A 16271-nucleotide genomic window follows, 5' to 3' on the forward strand; every position below is an offset into this window, starting at 1 on the left:
ATGGACTCAGACCCGGAGAACAAGCACCTCGACGACAAGGATGCGATTGAGCGTAACTTTTTGGACGATAAACATGCCTTCGTCGATCCTGTGCGTCGTTTACACCTTTTTATGTCTTGTATTGATATCGGGCATTCGTTTTAGGATGCTACCGCTCTGGATATCCTGGCTCTACCGGCAGACGTCGAAGAAACTGCAGCGGTTGCAGAAGCCATGTCTCCTGAGGAACTTCAAGAATGTCTCTTGCACATTATTGACACAGTACGACCTTCTCCATGTGCAAAGCACTCCTTCTAACAAATCATGCAGCACGACAAGGATCCGGTAAACCTTTGACGAGTCTCTTGAACCCCTTATTCACGGTGCTTCAGAACTTCCCTGCCAGAGCCCTGATGCTTATCCGGTCGGTCATGTATTCGAACGCTCTTATGCTAGACCTCACGTCCTCTCAAAATCCTAGGCAATACCTCTACGACGACGCGATCAAGACCGATGCGACAGCGTATAGACAGATTTACGAAGAAGTCAAGATTGAAGCCGCGATGATAACAATCGTGAGTAACATTGAGCTGCACTTCGTTTCCTCTTCTTTACAGGCTCCCATCTCACAGAACTCACCCTACGCCGAGGTCCGCGCGGTCGTCGACAATCACGATGATCCCATGCTCCCCTCGATGACTTTCCGTGCTGGGCTTATCGGCTTGGTCTACGTGGTTATCGGCGCGTTCATAAACCAATTCTTCTCGATCAGGCAGCCTGGCATAAGTGTCGAGGCTAATGTGGCGCAGCTCTTGTTCGTATGCTCTTCCGAGGCATTGCTTGGTTGTTCTGACCCGTTTCGTTCGTCTTCTAGAGCGTATCCGGCTGGGAAGCTCTTTGAGCGCGTTCTTCCGACAAACAAGTTTCGGACGTTCGGATATGAGTGGACTATGAACCCGTGAGCATGACCATGTATTAAGGTTTGGAGTGCTGATGTTGCCTATTTCCAGGGGCAAGTTCAACATGAAGGAGCACATGGTGATCACCATCATAGCGAATGTGGGATTTAACCTTCCGTGAGTAATCCGCAGACCATGCAATGTTAATGCTAATTGCCCGTCGAATAGGTACACTACCGGCATCATATGGGTTCAGTCCATTGAGAGATTCTTCAATCTGGTTCGTCTTCTTACGCTGCGTGAGGTAAAGGTGTAATGCTTTGTCACAGCCATGGGCCAAGAACTTCGGATACCAAATTCTCAGTGAGTCGTTGATCTAAATACCCATCGCGAGAATGTCTCAATTGTGCTTAGTTTCGCTGTCGACTAACTTCATTGGTGAGTAGTTGTTTTTCTTGTTGAGGTGATTACCAACTGCGGCAGGGTACGGTTTGGCTGGGATAACACGACGTTTCCTTGTCTACCCCTCGTACGCGATATGGCCTAGTAATCTGGCTACCATTGCGTTGAATGTAAGTTGTACCGCTCTTTTTCACAATCACGCCTGAGCCTTTGGTATCGTAGCGAGCATTTCATTCAGAGAGAAACGCAGTGGCGAATGGATGGCGTATCACCCGGGTCAGTACAACATCTTTAATTCATACACGTTTTCACTGAAGCCCTTCCGAAGATGACGTTCTTCCTATACGCGTTCGGCGGCATGTTCGTGTACTTTTGTGAGTCGAACTGCAAATGATTGTGTCCGTTCTCTAATCGATCCTCTATTGCTAGGGTTTCCGAAGTACGCTCGCCCTCCGTCCCGACTATTTCAAAAAATTGACATGCTCGCACTAGCTTCATATTTCAAGCGTTATCCTACTTTAACTGGATTACATGGTTTTCACCGAAGAATGCCCTGCTTGCTGGTATTACGGGTGAGTCCTTGTTGCTGGTCATCATAAGCTTTTGGTCTAACGACGATGTAGGTGGAATCACTGGCCTCGGTTTGAACCCTATCTCCACTTTCGACTACAACGTGCTCACTGTCGGCGGGGATCCTCTTATAAATCCCTTCTTTACTATGGCCAACTATATTGCGGGAGCCCTCATTACCATGCCTGTTGTACGTCGGCCATCACTTCATGTATCGTCCTGATCTTGACTTGTGCAGATAGCAGCTCTTTGGGTCAATAATGTGTGGTACACCGGATGTAGGCGCTACATATGTAAATCGGAGATGTTCGTGCTGACATTCAAGTAGATCTACCGATCAACTCCAATGGCGTGTTTGATAACACGGGGGCGAGATATAACGTCTCGATGGCCGTGAATGCTGAGGCGCTATTTGACGCGGAGGCATACAGGGCTTATTCTCCCGCATACCTCTCCGCGTCGATGATTCTGCTTTATGGATTCTTCTGTGCGTTCCGTGCCAGAGATTTGAACGGTATACTCATATCTATCTTTTCAGTCGCTACATATGCTGCAACGATCTCGCATACGGCGTTGTATCACCGACGGGAAATTGCCCTCGGGATTTAAGAATCTGATGGGGCGAAAACCGATAGGAGATAACAAGTTCGATGTGCATAGCAGGCTTATGAGCGCTTATCAAGAGGTTCCAGAGTGGCAGTACGCACTGTAAGCATCATTTCTTGTATAGGCGACGCAGGACTGATAATGTCGTGCAATAGTGTGCTGGTTTTCTCTATCGCTCTTGGGGCAGCTGGAGTCGGTGCTTATCCGACATCTACCACACCCGCAGTGGTGTTATACGGTATCCTCCTTGCTGTAAGCTCTTCCTTGCGATACGATGCAAAAACTCGTTGCTCAAATTCCTCCAGCTCGTTTTCTGCGTCCCCGTCGGTATCATCCGCTCAATCACCAACGCAGAGATAACCCTAAACGTCCTTGCTGAGTTTTTCGGAGGACTATGGTTCCCAGGAAACGCAAACGCGTTGAACTTCTTCAAGTCATATGGCTTTGTCACCACTTCTCAAACGCTAAACTTCGCTCAGGATCTGAAACTGGCTCATTACACGCATATTCCTCCACGGGTGACATTCTGGGCACAGCTTGTTGCGACCTTCGTATCAACCTTCGTCTGCGTGGGTGTGCTCAACTTCCAGTTGACACAAATCCCAAATGTTTGCGCCCCGGAGCAGCAGGATAGGTTCACCTGCCCTGGCGAGAATACATTCTTCACTGCCTCGGTTTTGTGGGGTACGTTGGGCCCTTCGAGGATGTTTGGCCGAGGGGCAATATACAGCCCGTTGCTTTGGTGTTTCTTGATCGGACTCGCGTTACCGGTCATAGTCTTTTGCTTCCGGGACAGAATGAAGATCTTGAAGTACTTCCACCTACCCGTGTTCTTGCTTGGTTCTCTCATTTGGTACGTAGGATTCATGAAATTGGTTCTGACGCTGATTCAGTTCACCTTGATTTAGGGCCCCGTATAATTTGACTAACATCTGGCCTGCAATTCCCATTGCGTATATATTCAATGTGTTCATCAAGAAGAGGTATCTCGGCTGGTGGTCCAAATACAACTAGTAAGTCCTCCCGTAACCGAGAGTCGTCGACTTGTAGCTGACTTCAATCTTTGCGTGTAGCGTCCTAGCCTCGGCATTTACTTGGTATGATCGGTCGCTATTCTGAATATCGGTCTAAGCTCACACCTTAAAAACCTGCAGTGCTATTGCAATTTCAGCGATCATCCAGTTCTTCGCAGTGCAATGGTACGACGTTAACATATCCTGGGTAATTCCTTGCATGTTCCCTATGTTTGGCCCTTGTACTGATGATGATAACAGCCGGGAAACAATAAGCCGTTTGAGGGCTGTGATAACGATGCATGCCCGTATCTTGTTCTTGGTGACGGAGAGCATTTCGGTCCAGTGAGTGCCAGTTTAGTATTTTAGTGAGTTCGGGCTGACTTAGTCCGTCTTGTAGGGCGTGGGAGAGTATGAATAGTTTTCGACGGCTGCAATTGATTTATTTGATGCTACAATCGTTATTGACCCTAGATACGAGCTGAAATTGAAGTAGAACTTGACGAGATATAAGGGATATCGTAAGTCGAGGCTCAAAACTGGGAGCGCGTTCTGGGGCGTTATTACGTCCTTTCGGTTCTATGTAGTACTTGCATCTCGCTCCTTTTGTTAGTTCTTCGGCTCGAATTCAAGGTAGTGAACCTCTCACGATATGTATTATAACAATACTATCTAGAAAGCCAATGTCCATCTTTGAGCAGGGCAAAAGAAACGGGTTGGGAATAAGCACCACCTACTACACATCTATTAAGCCTGGATGACGAAGATCAAAAAAGAGTCTCGAGAAACGACCCTCAGCAAACACCGAAAACTTGCCGACGACCCTGTTTGCGACAGCATCAACTATGTCTTTGGAGAAAACGCGCCCTACTGAAGGATCGGGAAGCATCCAATCGTTTTCGAAGTGAACCTTCTCCGCTCTCGAACACCGAGGCGTGAACGCCAAACTGACTGGACATTGCGACATCTCTTCGTAGACTCTTTTGTAGCAGACGCAGACGTCACACATCCGCTTGCTCGATCCAACCGCATTCTCAACGACTGGAATACCAGACCAGTGAAGGAAATTTATCATATCGACCTCGGGATGTAGGTGAAGTATTCGAGGTCTACCTTCAGTTCAAGCGGAGTCAATAAACGCCAACGATTTCTGGCGTTTTATCCACAGATCAATGTCCTTCTCTGAGAATTCAGGCCTCTCTCCGCCGCAAGACGTCAACGATGGTCACCCGAATGCTAGCAGGAAAAGTAACCATTTTCGGTATGGTATTTCCTATCCATACGCTAGAGAACGACGGCGAGTTCGATTTGAACGTAGCCCGGCAATGCTTCATCTACATATCAGCGAAGATGAGCGCTCCAGAGTAATATATCTGTACCCTCCAAAGACGCCGAGCGATCTCGCGAAAGAAGGTCTCCTTGGCTTCAGGGAAGTCACGACGGCAGCCGTCTCTGAAAAAGCTGGATTTGAAAAAGGCGCGGCAGAGGCTGGTCATGCCCACGAAGTACTTTAGCCGCGCTTCTCGCGATTGCATAACAAAGGTTTCATCGACGATAATCTCGAAGGTCTTTCTGAACATCGCATGGATGTCCCCTTCGGTATAGGCGCGAGCGAAAGTGGTCATGTCAATAGATCTTTCTCCGCCCTTATTTATCGCTGTGCGCCAAGCGAGCCAGGCCTGAAGAAGGCTATCTAACTTCTCGAACCCCCCCGCAGCGAGGAATTCTCTTCTGAGTATGGCAACTTTCTTCAGAAAACGCCTCCGAACACGGTCGACTACGCATTCCATGATCTTCTTCGCATCTTCATAGACCTCGACGTGTTTTCCCGGGGCCAACATGCTGCTCTGAGCCGCTAATACCTCACGGCAAACATTGAGGAAGCGTTCCGAATACTCATGGTCTACTTGGTCGGCCACGCCACGACTCGTTGCGATGTAGAGGGTACAGGATCCGGCTGTGAGCGAGGCAGCCACTGACACACTGTCACTGTAATCATCAGCATCACGGATGAGGCATCGAGAGATCCAGTTCAAGAATAAGTTGCGTCTTGCTTGATTCTTCCTCGATTATGTAGTCATCTATTGGCAAAAGATTTCTGGCAGTGGACCATGGTCGTTTCGTGATATTGAGAGCGACCAGGAGACGGAGCTGGCGATCATGTTGCTGGCGAAGAAGTCAGTCGATACGTTCTTGAGAAGTACAGTGACCGCTCACCTGCGCTATTTCTGTATATTTGGCGTTTCTTGAGGAATCTTAATGGCACCTCAACGACGTGGCAGTTTGGGAGAGTGTGTTTCTCGAACGTGTCAGATCGATAGGGACGCCATCGATCCGACGGCTTCGATAACCGGTGCGTAGCCGAGATTAACTATCTCCAATCGGTTTAAAGTGGGCATTAAGGGAAACAAATCCACACAAATTAATACTCTTGTACGACCAAAATTTCTTCCCGACTACTTGAATGATCATACGAGGTCGGGCTGACAGCCGCCGGGGGACCGCTCTCAGTCTTGAAAGGTTTATTGGGCACCAGTGCACCACTTCCATACTGCGCGAGCGGCTCTGAGGCTTTTAGAGGGTGAGCCTCAGTATTAAAGATATCTTTTCAGACCGAGAGTTAGAAGATGAGCCTTGGAGCTTGTATTATTAACTTACAGTCATCGATGTTGATGTTCTCCGGGTCGTCAAAAGTCAGGTACCTGCAACTCCGATCAGTCCTTATCCAAGCGGTCAGGAAGCTTTAAGAAGCCTACAGATATTTCAACACCTCTGCGAACCAGAAACTCTCCATGTCATCAACCTTCGCGGAGGTGACATTGTTTACATCGTAGATGCCATCGAACACAACAGCACCTGGTAGGAACTTTTTGAAGCTATTCACTGCACTTGTCGCCCGATCAAGGTACTTAGGTATCGCCTGTGATGCGCCTACGCATAAAAATTCGACTCGAGGACCTCTGGTCGGAGGATATAGTACGATGAGGTGATGTAGTACCCATGCTCCTCATAGAATGTAAGCTGGTCCGCCGAAGGAGTAGTGGCACCCGTATAGTTCCCATCCGAGGCCATATACGCGAAGGATTCGGGACCAATTCCTGTACTAAGGGAAAGGAGTCAGACTGCAGTCGTTAAATAGAGGCGGGACACCTACGCAGTTCCTGCATAACTGTTCCAACATCCCTCCATCAGACCCAGAGCCATGGCGACAATGGTGTCATTACCGAGTAGAGTGCCACCTTGGGACGAACATTAGCGATCTAACAAGGCAAGGAAGGGGAAATGTACCATAGAGCCAATTACCAGCGTGGAAACAGGTAAGATGTGAGCTGATATAGCGGTACTGTTTCCCTTCCGGCGAGTTTGCATCAAATTCACTCGTGTAGAGGTAATCGCCAACCGTCGAATGCTACGAACGTCATTAACAACACGATAAATAATAACGATTCACAATCCGCGCACCCTTAGAAGATACTTGATCGAAGAATCAACGGCCGTCCTCCACGTATCGATATACAAAGGATCATCGAGACCGACAAGCACCGGATACTTGAGCAGATACTCGAAGTAGCTGTCCGACCCGCCGCCCCATGCCTTTAGTAACTTGTTAGGATATTTTCTACGACCAACGCAGGAACTGAACTCACAACATAACCACCAACAAAATTTCCAGTTGAAGGATTAATGCTCTGAGCAGCAAGACCTGTGCAAGTTACTCGTGAAAACGCGTATGTGGGTCCTATATACGGACTCCTTACCCGGTAGAGGAGACCCCTAGCAACAGTAAAACATGCGAACTCAGACAGGTGTATTGGAACCTACCAAGGTTGCTATGTGCCTGAAGGCTTTTTCCGCGAGTTCTTGATAAGTGCTGTTCCCGGTATGTTTGCTAAGAGTAGCCCATTCCATAATCAGCTGCAAGGATGATCAATATCGTTAAAACGATGTGATCAGAGTTAGTCTACCGTCCCAGCCTCTGCAATGTTTGACTGTAAATCAACAGATTAAACGAGAACAGAGAGAAACTGCTAGTGGATTCACTGTGGCAATATCTGGTTTGTCATTCGAAAAGTCTATCCATCCGAACGGGAGATCATTATCCTGCAATCATATGAGTACAAGACTCTGAACATAGGAAAGGGAAGCTTACCCCGACCCACGCAAAAGCAAGTTTATCGGCGATCTCCTGTGCCTTTTGGAGAAGAATATTATCCTTATTGCCTCGGAGTTCGTATACACTGAGCAATCCGCCTAGATACCGAATCGTGGTCTCGAACACGCTGTACGGCTCTATAAGATGATGCTGAATGCGCTAAAGTCGGACGGAGATAAGACGAACCTAACATGTGATGATGTCTTTGACACGCTGAAATCGACTGTGCCGATATATTCTATGGCCTCGTCGAGGAGGTCCTGGAGTAGTATAAGGACGAGACAGTAGTACGTGGTACCTCCGTACCTCTAGTCCCATGAGATACTATCCCAACAAATTGCATTAGCGGAACGTCGCGTAAGGGTGCTGCGGCACCTCACCATAGTTCCCAAGGCGTCGACAATAGATGAACCCCAACCATTTCTCCCATCATAGAACGATTTACTCTCCGGCATCAGATCATCGTGGCCCCAAGCATATTGCCTGATAAGAGTCAGAAACAAGGCTAGGCAAATGGAGGGCCATGTACTTGTACGCATCATAACTCTTGACAAAGATATCCCTCACCGCGTCCCTAGATGCTGCTGCGGAACTGGGTATAGTTAAGCCATCTTTTTGAACTGCGAGCACTGGCACATTCCAAGTTGTGGAGTGAAGAAGCACCAGAGCAGCTATGCGCCAGTTCATTCTTGTTGGTCGACGTGGAAGGAAATAGAACCGCAAAATAACGTTATATATCGAACCCTGTGCCAACAAATGTCAAATTCGGCCGAATTTCTGATGGTGATAACGCCTACTTTTGGAGTCGCAGCCTAGCGTCGGATCCCCGATTTGAGTATTGATACATGCCGAAAGCAAGGCATGATGATGATTTTGGCAGCGTACGCCGTGAAGTCGGACCAATGTCATTATGACTGAGCCTTGCTGCATTAGGTTAGTGGCTTGAACAATGCTTTGTAATAATAGTACGACAGCTTCGAACTCACTTTAACATATAGGATTTTCCCTCCGCTAAACATCACAATTCCTTCGATGATGAGACCCTAACGCCTGCTGCGACTAAACCTCCAAAACAATGGTCAACAAGGTCACGGCGTCTTTCAACAAGTTCATTTCCACAACGTGAAAATAAATCTTCAAGTAATTAGGAGCGGGGAGAAAGCACGAGAGTAAGGCGGACAGACCAAGCGTGGGGTGGAGGTGGTAAGAACGCAAGAGCATTCAGAGCACATCAACAAGAGCAAACAAGGCGCTACCGTCACGGTCAGGTGACAATTTCTCTAGCTGACAGTGACACGCGAATAAGTACCTATAAGTACACAGCAAAATATCTTTCAAACATGTAAACCAATTGCCGACAGAAAATCATGCTCCAATACTCCGTTGGTCGCGGCAAAATGACAAACATTTTGGACTATCTCGCAAGTTTGTTTGTTTTATGAGATTTCCTGCCATGCAGATAAAGGCTGTGATGACCGAACAAAAGAAGCATCGTATATCAGTCGGAGAATAAGAAGTAACGTAACCATGGGGTACTACCGTATTTAAGGACCAGGCCAGTGCACGAAATGGACATCACCCCAGCCGCGATGAATCTGCAAGGACACCCAACTACTTCGCATCCGAAACGCTCCTCGCCCTCATGCAGAGTGCCCCTTCGTTTCATTCGTCGAAAGCCACCTCGTGTGGTTCAACAGCCCTCGACCAATGACTATCCCGGTGGAGGAGTGATCCTGGAATATCGGGACGCCCAAAATCGTTTGCTTAACCACGCATTTCGTCCCAATGACCCCGCCGCGATGGCGCAACGTTTTGCTCCAGCCATTGCGCGTCTGTACTCCGGCGTAGATATAGGTCCGACGGACTACTTCTCAGTCCTTGCTAGGGTACAGTGGTCTCCTCCTGGGCATTAAGCGACACACGATACTTACAACAATTGCAGAAACCTCCATTACCATCGGAAACTTCACTATACAAGCTTTTCCCCTTCACGCCAGACCTGAAAATACGTGTATGGGACCCTAAAGTCTCGCAAGCAGGCTTGGTCTCAACACGTTTTTACAGACTCGATTTCGTGGACATGAACGGCAAACCCCAGCACGTAGGAAACACGGTTCAAGCAGTAATTGGTAGGAGGGTCCTTTATGGGCCAGAAGTGGAGGGAGACGTGTTGGTCGCAATCGACGATATCGGTCTTCCGTCGCAGGAGCCAGAGATATTTGGGATCTGCGCCCAACTGCCTTATGACTTTTGTCACAACGGACACTTCGTAGAGTCTTATACGTTCGCCTTTGACTTGCTCGAGTAGTGTAATGACGATGGAAGAATGGCAATGCCTTCGGGAAGGAATTTGATCACCATACCGCCAATAGCTCTAAGTATCAAGATAAAGTCGGTAAGTATTTGTGTTGACATCAGTACCTGCAACAGAATCCAGTCGGGCGTATACAGAAGCTGCCCCTAGTCGATGCCATGCTTCAGTGTCGACACAGATAACATTCAGATATTCACGTCGAGGACGAAACGATGAATGTGAGTCCAAGAACGCAGATATCAAATACATATGAAGGATATCGTACTGCATTCTCAGAGTCGATGTCAAGCACTATGAACTTTTACACATCCTGGCAATCCTTACAGGCGACCTCGACGACACTACACTTCGGCCTGTCGTTTGAATTTGGAAATATTGTTTGGGTTGTAGACACAGATGATTTTTCGCGGCTGGAATCCGTAGTATTTTCTTCATCCCCACCTCAAATATATCTGCCGTCTTCTACCATCCCAACTGCTCTTTTGTCCATCCAGCCCATGTACCCTTCCCATCGAGCTTCGCAATCAGCCTCTCCCCGCGATCCAGTTGATCAATAATCTCAATATCCTCTTTATCAAGATTCGGAAGCTAGTGTATACCACTCAGTATCAAGAGCGTAAGGGACTCATAAATAAACCTTACGCTCAAATTCTCTTTCTGCCTCTGCGGATTCTCGCTCTTGGGTAGAACGATGACGCCTCGGGAGATGTGCCATGCAAGAATTATTTGCGTCGTTGACACGCCGTATTTGAGGGCGAGAGATTTTAGCGATGGTTCTTCACGTATGAGAATTCCATGTCCTGGAGGTAATTGGGGCAAATGAATTCCATAGGCGAGAGATGGACCTTACCTCCCGGAGAATATGCCTCGGTTGCAATACCCTTCTTTCTGTGATACTCAAGGAGATCATTTTGGGCAAGAAACGGATGCATCCTTGTTGCACATCATTAACGCGATAGTACGAACACGAACATGAAAAACATAACTTACTCTACTTGATTGACGGCAGGAACAATAGTAGCTGTGGCCAAAAGCTCGTCCAGTCTGTAGAACAGCGTCAGCGGTGAATATTAAACACGATCGCATAACGCTCACGTCTTGATAGAAAAATTGCTTACACCAATTGCTTTCGCCCTGCCTGACAGGAGTATCTTCTCCATTTCGGTATAAGCCTCCTGAAAGGTTGGCGAGGACAATGTTTTAAGTGTTCCGTCTGGGTTCAGTGGGAATGGATTTCCCTCTGGTCACAATTGTAAGATAGCAATCAAGAGAGAAAAGCGAGAAAACGAACCTTCATACGGAACCGTTTGTGGCGCGTGCATGAGGTACTAATAGAACTGTCACTACCATGAATAGATGGCGCAGTTATATTCACTCACCAAGTCGACATAGTCCATCCCAAAATCATCTAAACTCTTAGCAAATGATTCCGCGACTCGATCTTTGTGGTACATCCTAACGCTTTGTTAAAACCAAAGACGGACGGAGCATGAACAGTCGTACGAGAGCTTTGTAGTAATAAAGAACTCTGTACGGGATATTCCTGATTCCCTGACGGCATCGCCTACAGCCTTTTCCGTCCCTGAACACCAGGTTAAGATCAAGTGAACACGGTATGATGGCTCGAGGCGCACTATAAACTTCCGCGGTATCAATATGCCTGTATCCCGCCTGGTAAATTAGGTACATATCAATCTTTGAAAATTGTGGTTTCAAGTACAGAACATACCTGTATCACAGTCGCCAGCCATCTCCTAGCCTTCTGTTCAAAGCCAGGTTACGAACGGTCGGTCCCCGCGCCATGCCCTACCAGCCAGGTGAAACTGAGATACGACACATGATAAGAGAATTGGGCATACCTATCATAGGTATGGATATTCCATTGTTTAAAGTCAATGTGAGAGTCATGGTTGGAAGGAGCGAAGGAAAGGAAACAATCGGTTTCTTAAAAGGTGGGTGAGACGCTGACATATACCGAAGCAATCGGAAATTGCTGACCATTCTAGCATGTGTCGTACTGCTTAGTTCCCGGCCGAGAAAGGAGACTGGCGCTTTCGAGCCAGATGCACTGCACGAGCCACTGGCAGGAAGAAAAAAGAAAGGTCGTAGGAAATCAACAATAGATAACGCTAGTAGCACAAGCAAATTTAAACGTTGAATACACATGAAAACCCGCCCTACTACCCTAGCGCCTGAAATTCCATATTGACCATGCTTAATGCTTTCACTGGGTGCAGTTACACTGGGCGCCCTGGCAGGTGCAGCTACATTTAAAAAATATCATGTGAGTCACCCACCCCAACGTCGATTGTAATTTAGATTATGGCTTACGAAGAACAGTTGCAAGCAGCGGTACCGCAGGCTTGGGACACGGGAGTTTGAACAGTCTACAGAACGTCAAACGCATCAGGATAATGAGACCGATGTGAAGAGGGGTACGTACGAGTTGCATATCGGTTTGGAATTGACTGGTATCGAGTTGGATTTTTCGATAGCTTTCATGGAATTTCTCGCCCCCTTTTATACTCCAGAATGGATCCCTTAGTACGGTCTGGGTATCGGAAGGAGGGGGTAAGTAGAGCCGCGGTTCCTTACAGCCATATGGGATCTCGCTACCGAAGCGGTACTCTAAGAAAGCTTTCAGACCCGAAAACACAACGTTACCTTCCCTTTTAATGTCTCTTTCCCTGCGTGGCCTCGATGGAATCTTAACTCTTTCATTTGTCTGAGAACGTTCTCTCAAGAAACAAATATTTGAGCCTTCCACACCTCAAAACAAACCCAAGACATTCCTCGTGTCACTGTAGGAGATTCTTTTTAGCCAACGCCACCGCATCGATAGGACTGATGGTCTTGATTCTCCCATCTGGACATCATGAACGTGGAGCCTAGCATCCTTGGCGGGTCCCGTTCGTCCGTCCAATTTCGCTCATCTGAAATCAGGGCTTGACGATTCGGCTGACACGTCCCATCGAGATTCTGCGTCCTCCCTCGCAGCAGCTAGCGCATAGATGCTACGTTCTTGCGTTGGCAATCAAGGGAAACAGATTGAGTAATGCAAACAAAAAAGTTGGTCCAATATGTACACGTGACTGACGACGGCGTTCAACAATGCGGCGACTTTCCTTTCTCAGAGTGTCCTGCATGCGGTCGACCCGGCGTGTCACTGACGACCAAAAGAGTACGACATAATTGCAGACTCCAGAGATCTCTAGGGAATGTTGAAGAGGGATTTGATACAAGCGTTATACAGCATGAAAGATGGTTAGGGAAGGTCTCGGTCTCAAGGTAGGAACGGTTTGGATCAGTTTCGAAAAGGGTTCTGGTTGGACCCGTCGACAGCTGGAACAGAACAGCTATTCAAAGAAGGGACTTATTTTACTGCCGTGTACAGATGACAGTTCAATCGCAATGTTATATTTATCATGACGACATACCAGCGGTTTCCCGAGAACCTACTCTTTCTCACAGTATTCCTCTATAATCTTCTTCCTCTTTTCGCCAGCCATATCATCATAGTCTTTGATGCACGCTTTGTATGTTTTCTATGCATGGTTATATTTCAGTTCCATATCCTCAATCGTATGTCCAGAAAACAGACACCGGAATAGCGGCCATGAACTTCTTCTCGAATGGGGCACTATGGGTGAAGAGGTTCTGGAAAGCGTGGCAGACGGTAGAAGTGAAGTTGACGGTCTGGAAATCGTGTTTGAGGGAGATTATATCATCCCAAAATTTCAGGTCTCCGGTCAACTCAATGATGTAAATATCGCAGGCCCACTTGCCATCGACGTCCGACATGATATGATTCTGTTCCGAATATTTCAGGAAGCTAGACAAAGAACCTGAACTAATTTAACATACTGGGACTGCATTACAGGCATCTTGGATCTGCGAGTCTAGAGTCCGTAAGCCGTCGGTCACCATCTAAACAAAATCATCAAACAAAAATATAGATATTAACGGATCACACTTACCATAGCATGACCAATATCGACCTCAGCAGGCAAATTCACCATAGGCTACCTAGATTGCATATAATGTTTCATTGATTTTGTTGAAGGTAGCCTGAAGCGCAGTGACTTCGCTGCGACGCACAGCAGTGTTAGCGATGGCAAGAGTGGACAGTGCAAAGAGAGTGTCGACCCGAAAGACCATGTTATGCTTTGGGGAAACCCAATACGACGATGCAGCAGGCGTCTTGGAAGATATTTATTTCCCTACAGAGAACGAGACCCCGCGCTTCCCAGAAAGGTCACGGTGGTTCTAGTTTCCAGAAGCTCCCAAAGATAGAAATGTACCGAGTATCTAGAAGCGACCCGCTATCATGCGCTTAATATAACAGCAACGAAGGACGGAGAACGGGGCTACACACAATTAAAAGGCATGTAAACAAGATGGAAGAGAAGAGTCCGGCGAGTCGATGGCACCAGTGGCCATAGGGTAAGCAATCGGGAAATGCTTAGCATAGAATAGGTCATCAAGATTCGTCCATAAAATTTCATTCCGACCCTAGCGGTCTTTGCTTGGGACCTTCGAAGAACTATTTCGTATTCCTAGAATTATCGCCTTGCAGAGATCTTCTATACCAAACGCCAAGAATAAAAGGACTACAAATGAGCACGGCGTTGGTTAAAAATTCTGGGACGTGTTCGGGAAGGCTGAGATTCCAAGCTGAGGTGATTCTGAGAGAGAATGGCGCAAGGGTCGGCATCGAGGTCGGTGCAAAAGGACACCATAATTGCCGAAAGACGCCGACTTTTCGGCACGGCAGACGGCAACTGAACGGATATCGGACCTAAACTCGGAGAATGGTCCGTTGCCGCTTTCTCCCGTCTATGGCTGTCTATCAGCTCGTGGTAGGTACCCGGGCACGATACTCGTCCATTCCGTTGGATCTCAAAACGTGATAAGCAGTCAAAACGATTTAATTATTCGAACAAGCGTCAGTCGTCGGTCAATCTCGGATAAGTACCCGTCCGCCTCTCTCCAACCTCTCGGTCGTCTCTCGTAGTCTCACGGGAATACTCGAACCTTTAGTGCTCCAAGCGCCCCCTCTCAGTCTCTGTTAGGAATGACCACAATATGCTTCCAGGACTTTGGCCGTCATATTCTCTGAGATTTCTTGATATCTCTGAACACACGCCTTCCATGAATCCTAAGTGTCGCATTACATTTCCATACGCAAACCATGTACCAATCACCTAATACACTCACCGGAGTCGCATCCAAGAGCTTCCTGTCCAATAAGGCACTACCCTTGGAAGATTTCTGGAGAAGGAGGCAAGTGTCGTTGAGCAAGTCGACGCTCTGGAAATCTTTCTTGAGAGCAATGAAGTCCTCCGATAACTGAAGACCTGGACTTGAAACATTTGTGTACGATTCGCACAGCCACTTTCCATCCAACGCATCCTACATTTTGTGGTCATTGAGATAATGCTGAAATGAAAAGAAAGGTACCTTACCGGAACCACCTCAGATGCATCTCTGACCCGCGACTGTAGAGTCTTTGAGAGATTGAACACCTCCTGAAAAAGGTATCCACAACAGGTCGCTACAGCACAGGTACAAAACATACCTCCGCATGTGCACTATCAACGTTGATAGAAAACGCATTGCAAGCTTTAATTACATCATAGAGAGTGGTGTTGATTTTGTTACAAGCCTCTTGGAGTGCAGTAACTTCGCTACGACCAACAAACGGGTTGGCGATAGCAAGAGCGACAGGGAGAACTAGAGATAGAGGGCGAAGGAGCATCGCGAGCTTCGTTGGGGCAATAGCGGTGAATTTCCGAGGCCGTTATAACGAGTTGGAGAAGAGAAGCATTCATTATCAGACTTGTGTCAGAAGTTCATTTAAATAGTAAGGTTTGACTTCTAACTTGTCGAATGCCTTGGTGGCCAAGATTCAGAATGCCTAACGGGATGAAAGGGGAGATAGGAACTATGGACGTACCTCCACACTTAGACTAGTAGCCTACAAAGGCTCGACAAGTGGTGAGGGACTTTTACAAGTCTCCGAAACCAGTCAGCCATGAACCTTGAATTCGAGGCGAACAGTGATTTCCATAACGAGAACATGGTGATATTTTACACGCCTTATCTGGGAGTAATATATCGCTTGTCTCGTGGACTGAATTACCTCTTGTGATCGAATCTGAATTGGATCCGCAACCCTTCCATATGGTAGGGCATTACCGGCTTTCGGACATTGGATAGGGTTACGAACGGGACATACTATCTGAACAGAAGCCCTCTCATTACAGGATTTTCCCGTAGTAATAGAAGTAGGAAGATCGCATGTGAGATCGTGTTATCTGGAAGGCAGGATGTTT

The 16271-nt window shown here is 47.4% G+C and overlaps 6 protein-coding genes across 6 annotated transcripts; 2 read left to right on the forward strand and 4 right to left on the reverse strand.

Annotated features, from left to right (window-relative positions):
• Positions 1-3982, forward strand: EV420DRAFT_1621094 (OPT-domain-containing protein; the record flags this gene model as incomplete). Its single annotated transcript, XM_060475655.1, has 25 exons — positions 1-90; positions 145-261; positions 372-403; positions 461-554; positions 612-793; positions 854-937; positions 990-1055; positions 1107-1158; positions 1208-1241; positions 1293-1316; positions 1362-1450; positions 1503-1556; positions 1609-1654; positions 1787-1852; positions 1904-2040; positions 2089-2128; positions 2179-2337; positions 2389-2425; positions 2612-2708; positions 2762-3309; positions 3365-3469; positions 3530-3553; positions 3611-3677; positions 3731-3814; positions 3944-3982. The coding sequence occupies 25 exons, from the start codon at positions 1-3 to the stop codon at positions 3980-3982; spliced, it is 2367 nt and encodes a 788-aa protein (XP_060329525.1).
• A 1754-nt stretch (positions 3983-5736) lies between these two features.
• On the reverse strand, positions 5737-8309 carry EV420DRAFT_1621095 (glycoside hydrolase family 47 protein; the record flags this gene model as incomplete). Its single annotated transcript, XM_060475656.1, has 16 exons — positions 5737-5768; positions 5930-6073; positions 6128-6171; positions 6226-6357; positions 6405-6572; positions 6624-6708; positions 6758-6812; positions 6932-7063; positions 7117-7172; positions 7288-7384; positions 7435-7458; positions 7511-7570; positions 7620-7749; positions 7809-7930; positions 8003-8105; positions 8152-8309. The coding sequence occupies 16 exons, from the start codon at positions 8307-8309 to the stop codon at positions 5737-5739; spliced, it is 1542 nt and encodes a 513-aa protein (XP_060329526.1).
• Positions 8310-9190: 881 nt separating this feature from the next.
• EV420DRAFT_1689798 (uncharacterized protein) lies at positions 9191-10302 on the forward strand (the record flags this gene model as incomplete). Its single annotated transcript, XM_060479326.1, has 2 exons — positions 9191-9508; positions 9565-10302. 2 exons carry the CDS (start codon positions 9191-9193, stop codon positions 9928-9930), a joined length of 684 nt encoding a protein of 227 aa, XP_060329527.1. The 3' UTR covers positions 9931-10302.
• Positions 10303-10398: 96 nt separating this feature from the next.
• Positions 10399-11844, reverse strand: EV420DRAFT_1643964 (reductase AKOR2; the record flags this gene model as incomplete). Its single annotated transcript, XM_060477577.1, has 11 exons — positions 10399-10524; positions 10579-10736; positions 10787-10869; positions 10927-10980; positions 11032-11176; positions 11228-11264; positions 11316-11391; positions 11440-11518; positions 11571-11607; positions 11666-11690; positions 11747-11844. The coding sequence occupies 11 exons, from the start codon at positions 11842-11844 to the stop codon at positions 10399-10401; spliced, it is 918 nt and encodes a 305-aa protein (XP_060329528.1).
• Positions 11845-13512: 1668 nt separating this feature from the next.
• EV420DRAFT_1480696 (uncharacterized protein) lies at positions 13513-14094 on the reverse strand (the record flags this gene model as incomplete). Its single annotated transcript, XM_060469697.1, has 4 exons — positions 13513-13746; positions 13801-13863; positions 13914-13958; positions 14035-14094. 4 exons carry the CDS (start codon positions 14092-14094, stop codon positions 13513-13515), a joined length of 402 nt encoding a protein of 133 aa, XP_060329529.1.
• Positions 14095-14767: 673 nt separating this feature from the next.
• Positions 14768-15694, reverse strand: EV420DRAFT_1748749 (uncharacterized protein; the record flags this gene model as incomplete). Its single annotated transcript, XM_060480260.1, has 4 exons — positions 14768-15094; positions 15154-15348; positions 15402-15464; positions 15515-15694. The coding sequence occupies 4 exons, from the start codon at positions 15692-15694 to the stop codon at positions 15005-15007; spliced, it is 528 nt and encodes a 175-aa protein (XP_060329530.1). The 3' UTR covers positions 14768-15004.
• Positions 15695-16271: the final 577 nt, after the last annotated feature.

The sequence above is a fragment of the Desarmillaria tabescens genome (genome assembly GCF_030435595.1).
Source record: "Desarmillaria tabescens strain CCBAS 213 chromosome Unknown EV420scaffold_22, whole genome shotgun sequence".
In the NCBI taxonomy this organism is placed as follows: domain Eukaryota; kingdom Fungi; phylum Basidiomycota; class Agaricomycetes; order Agaricales; family Physalacriaceae; genus Desarmillaria; species Desarmillaria tabescens.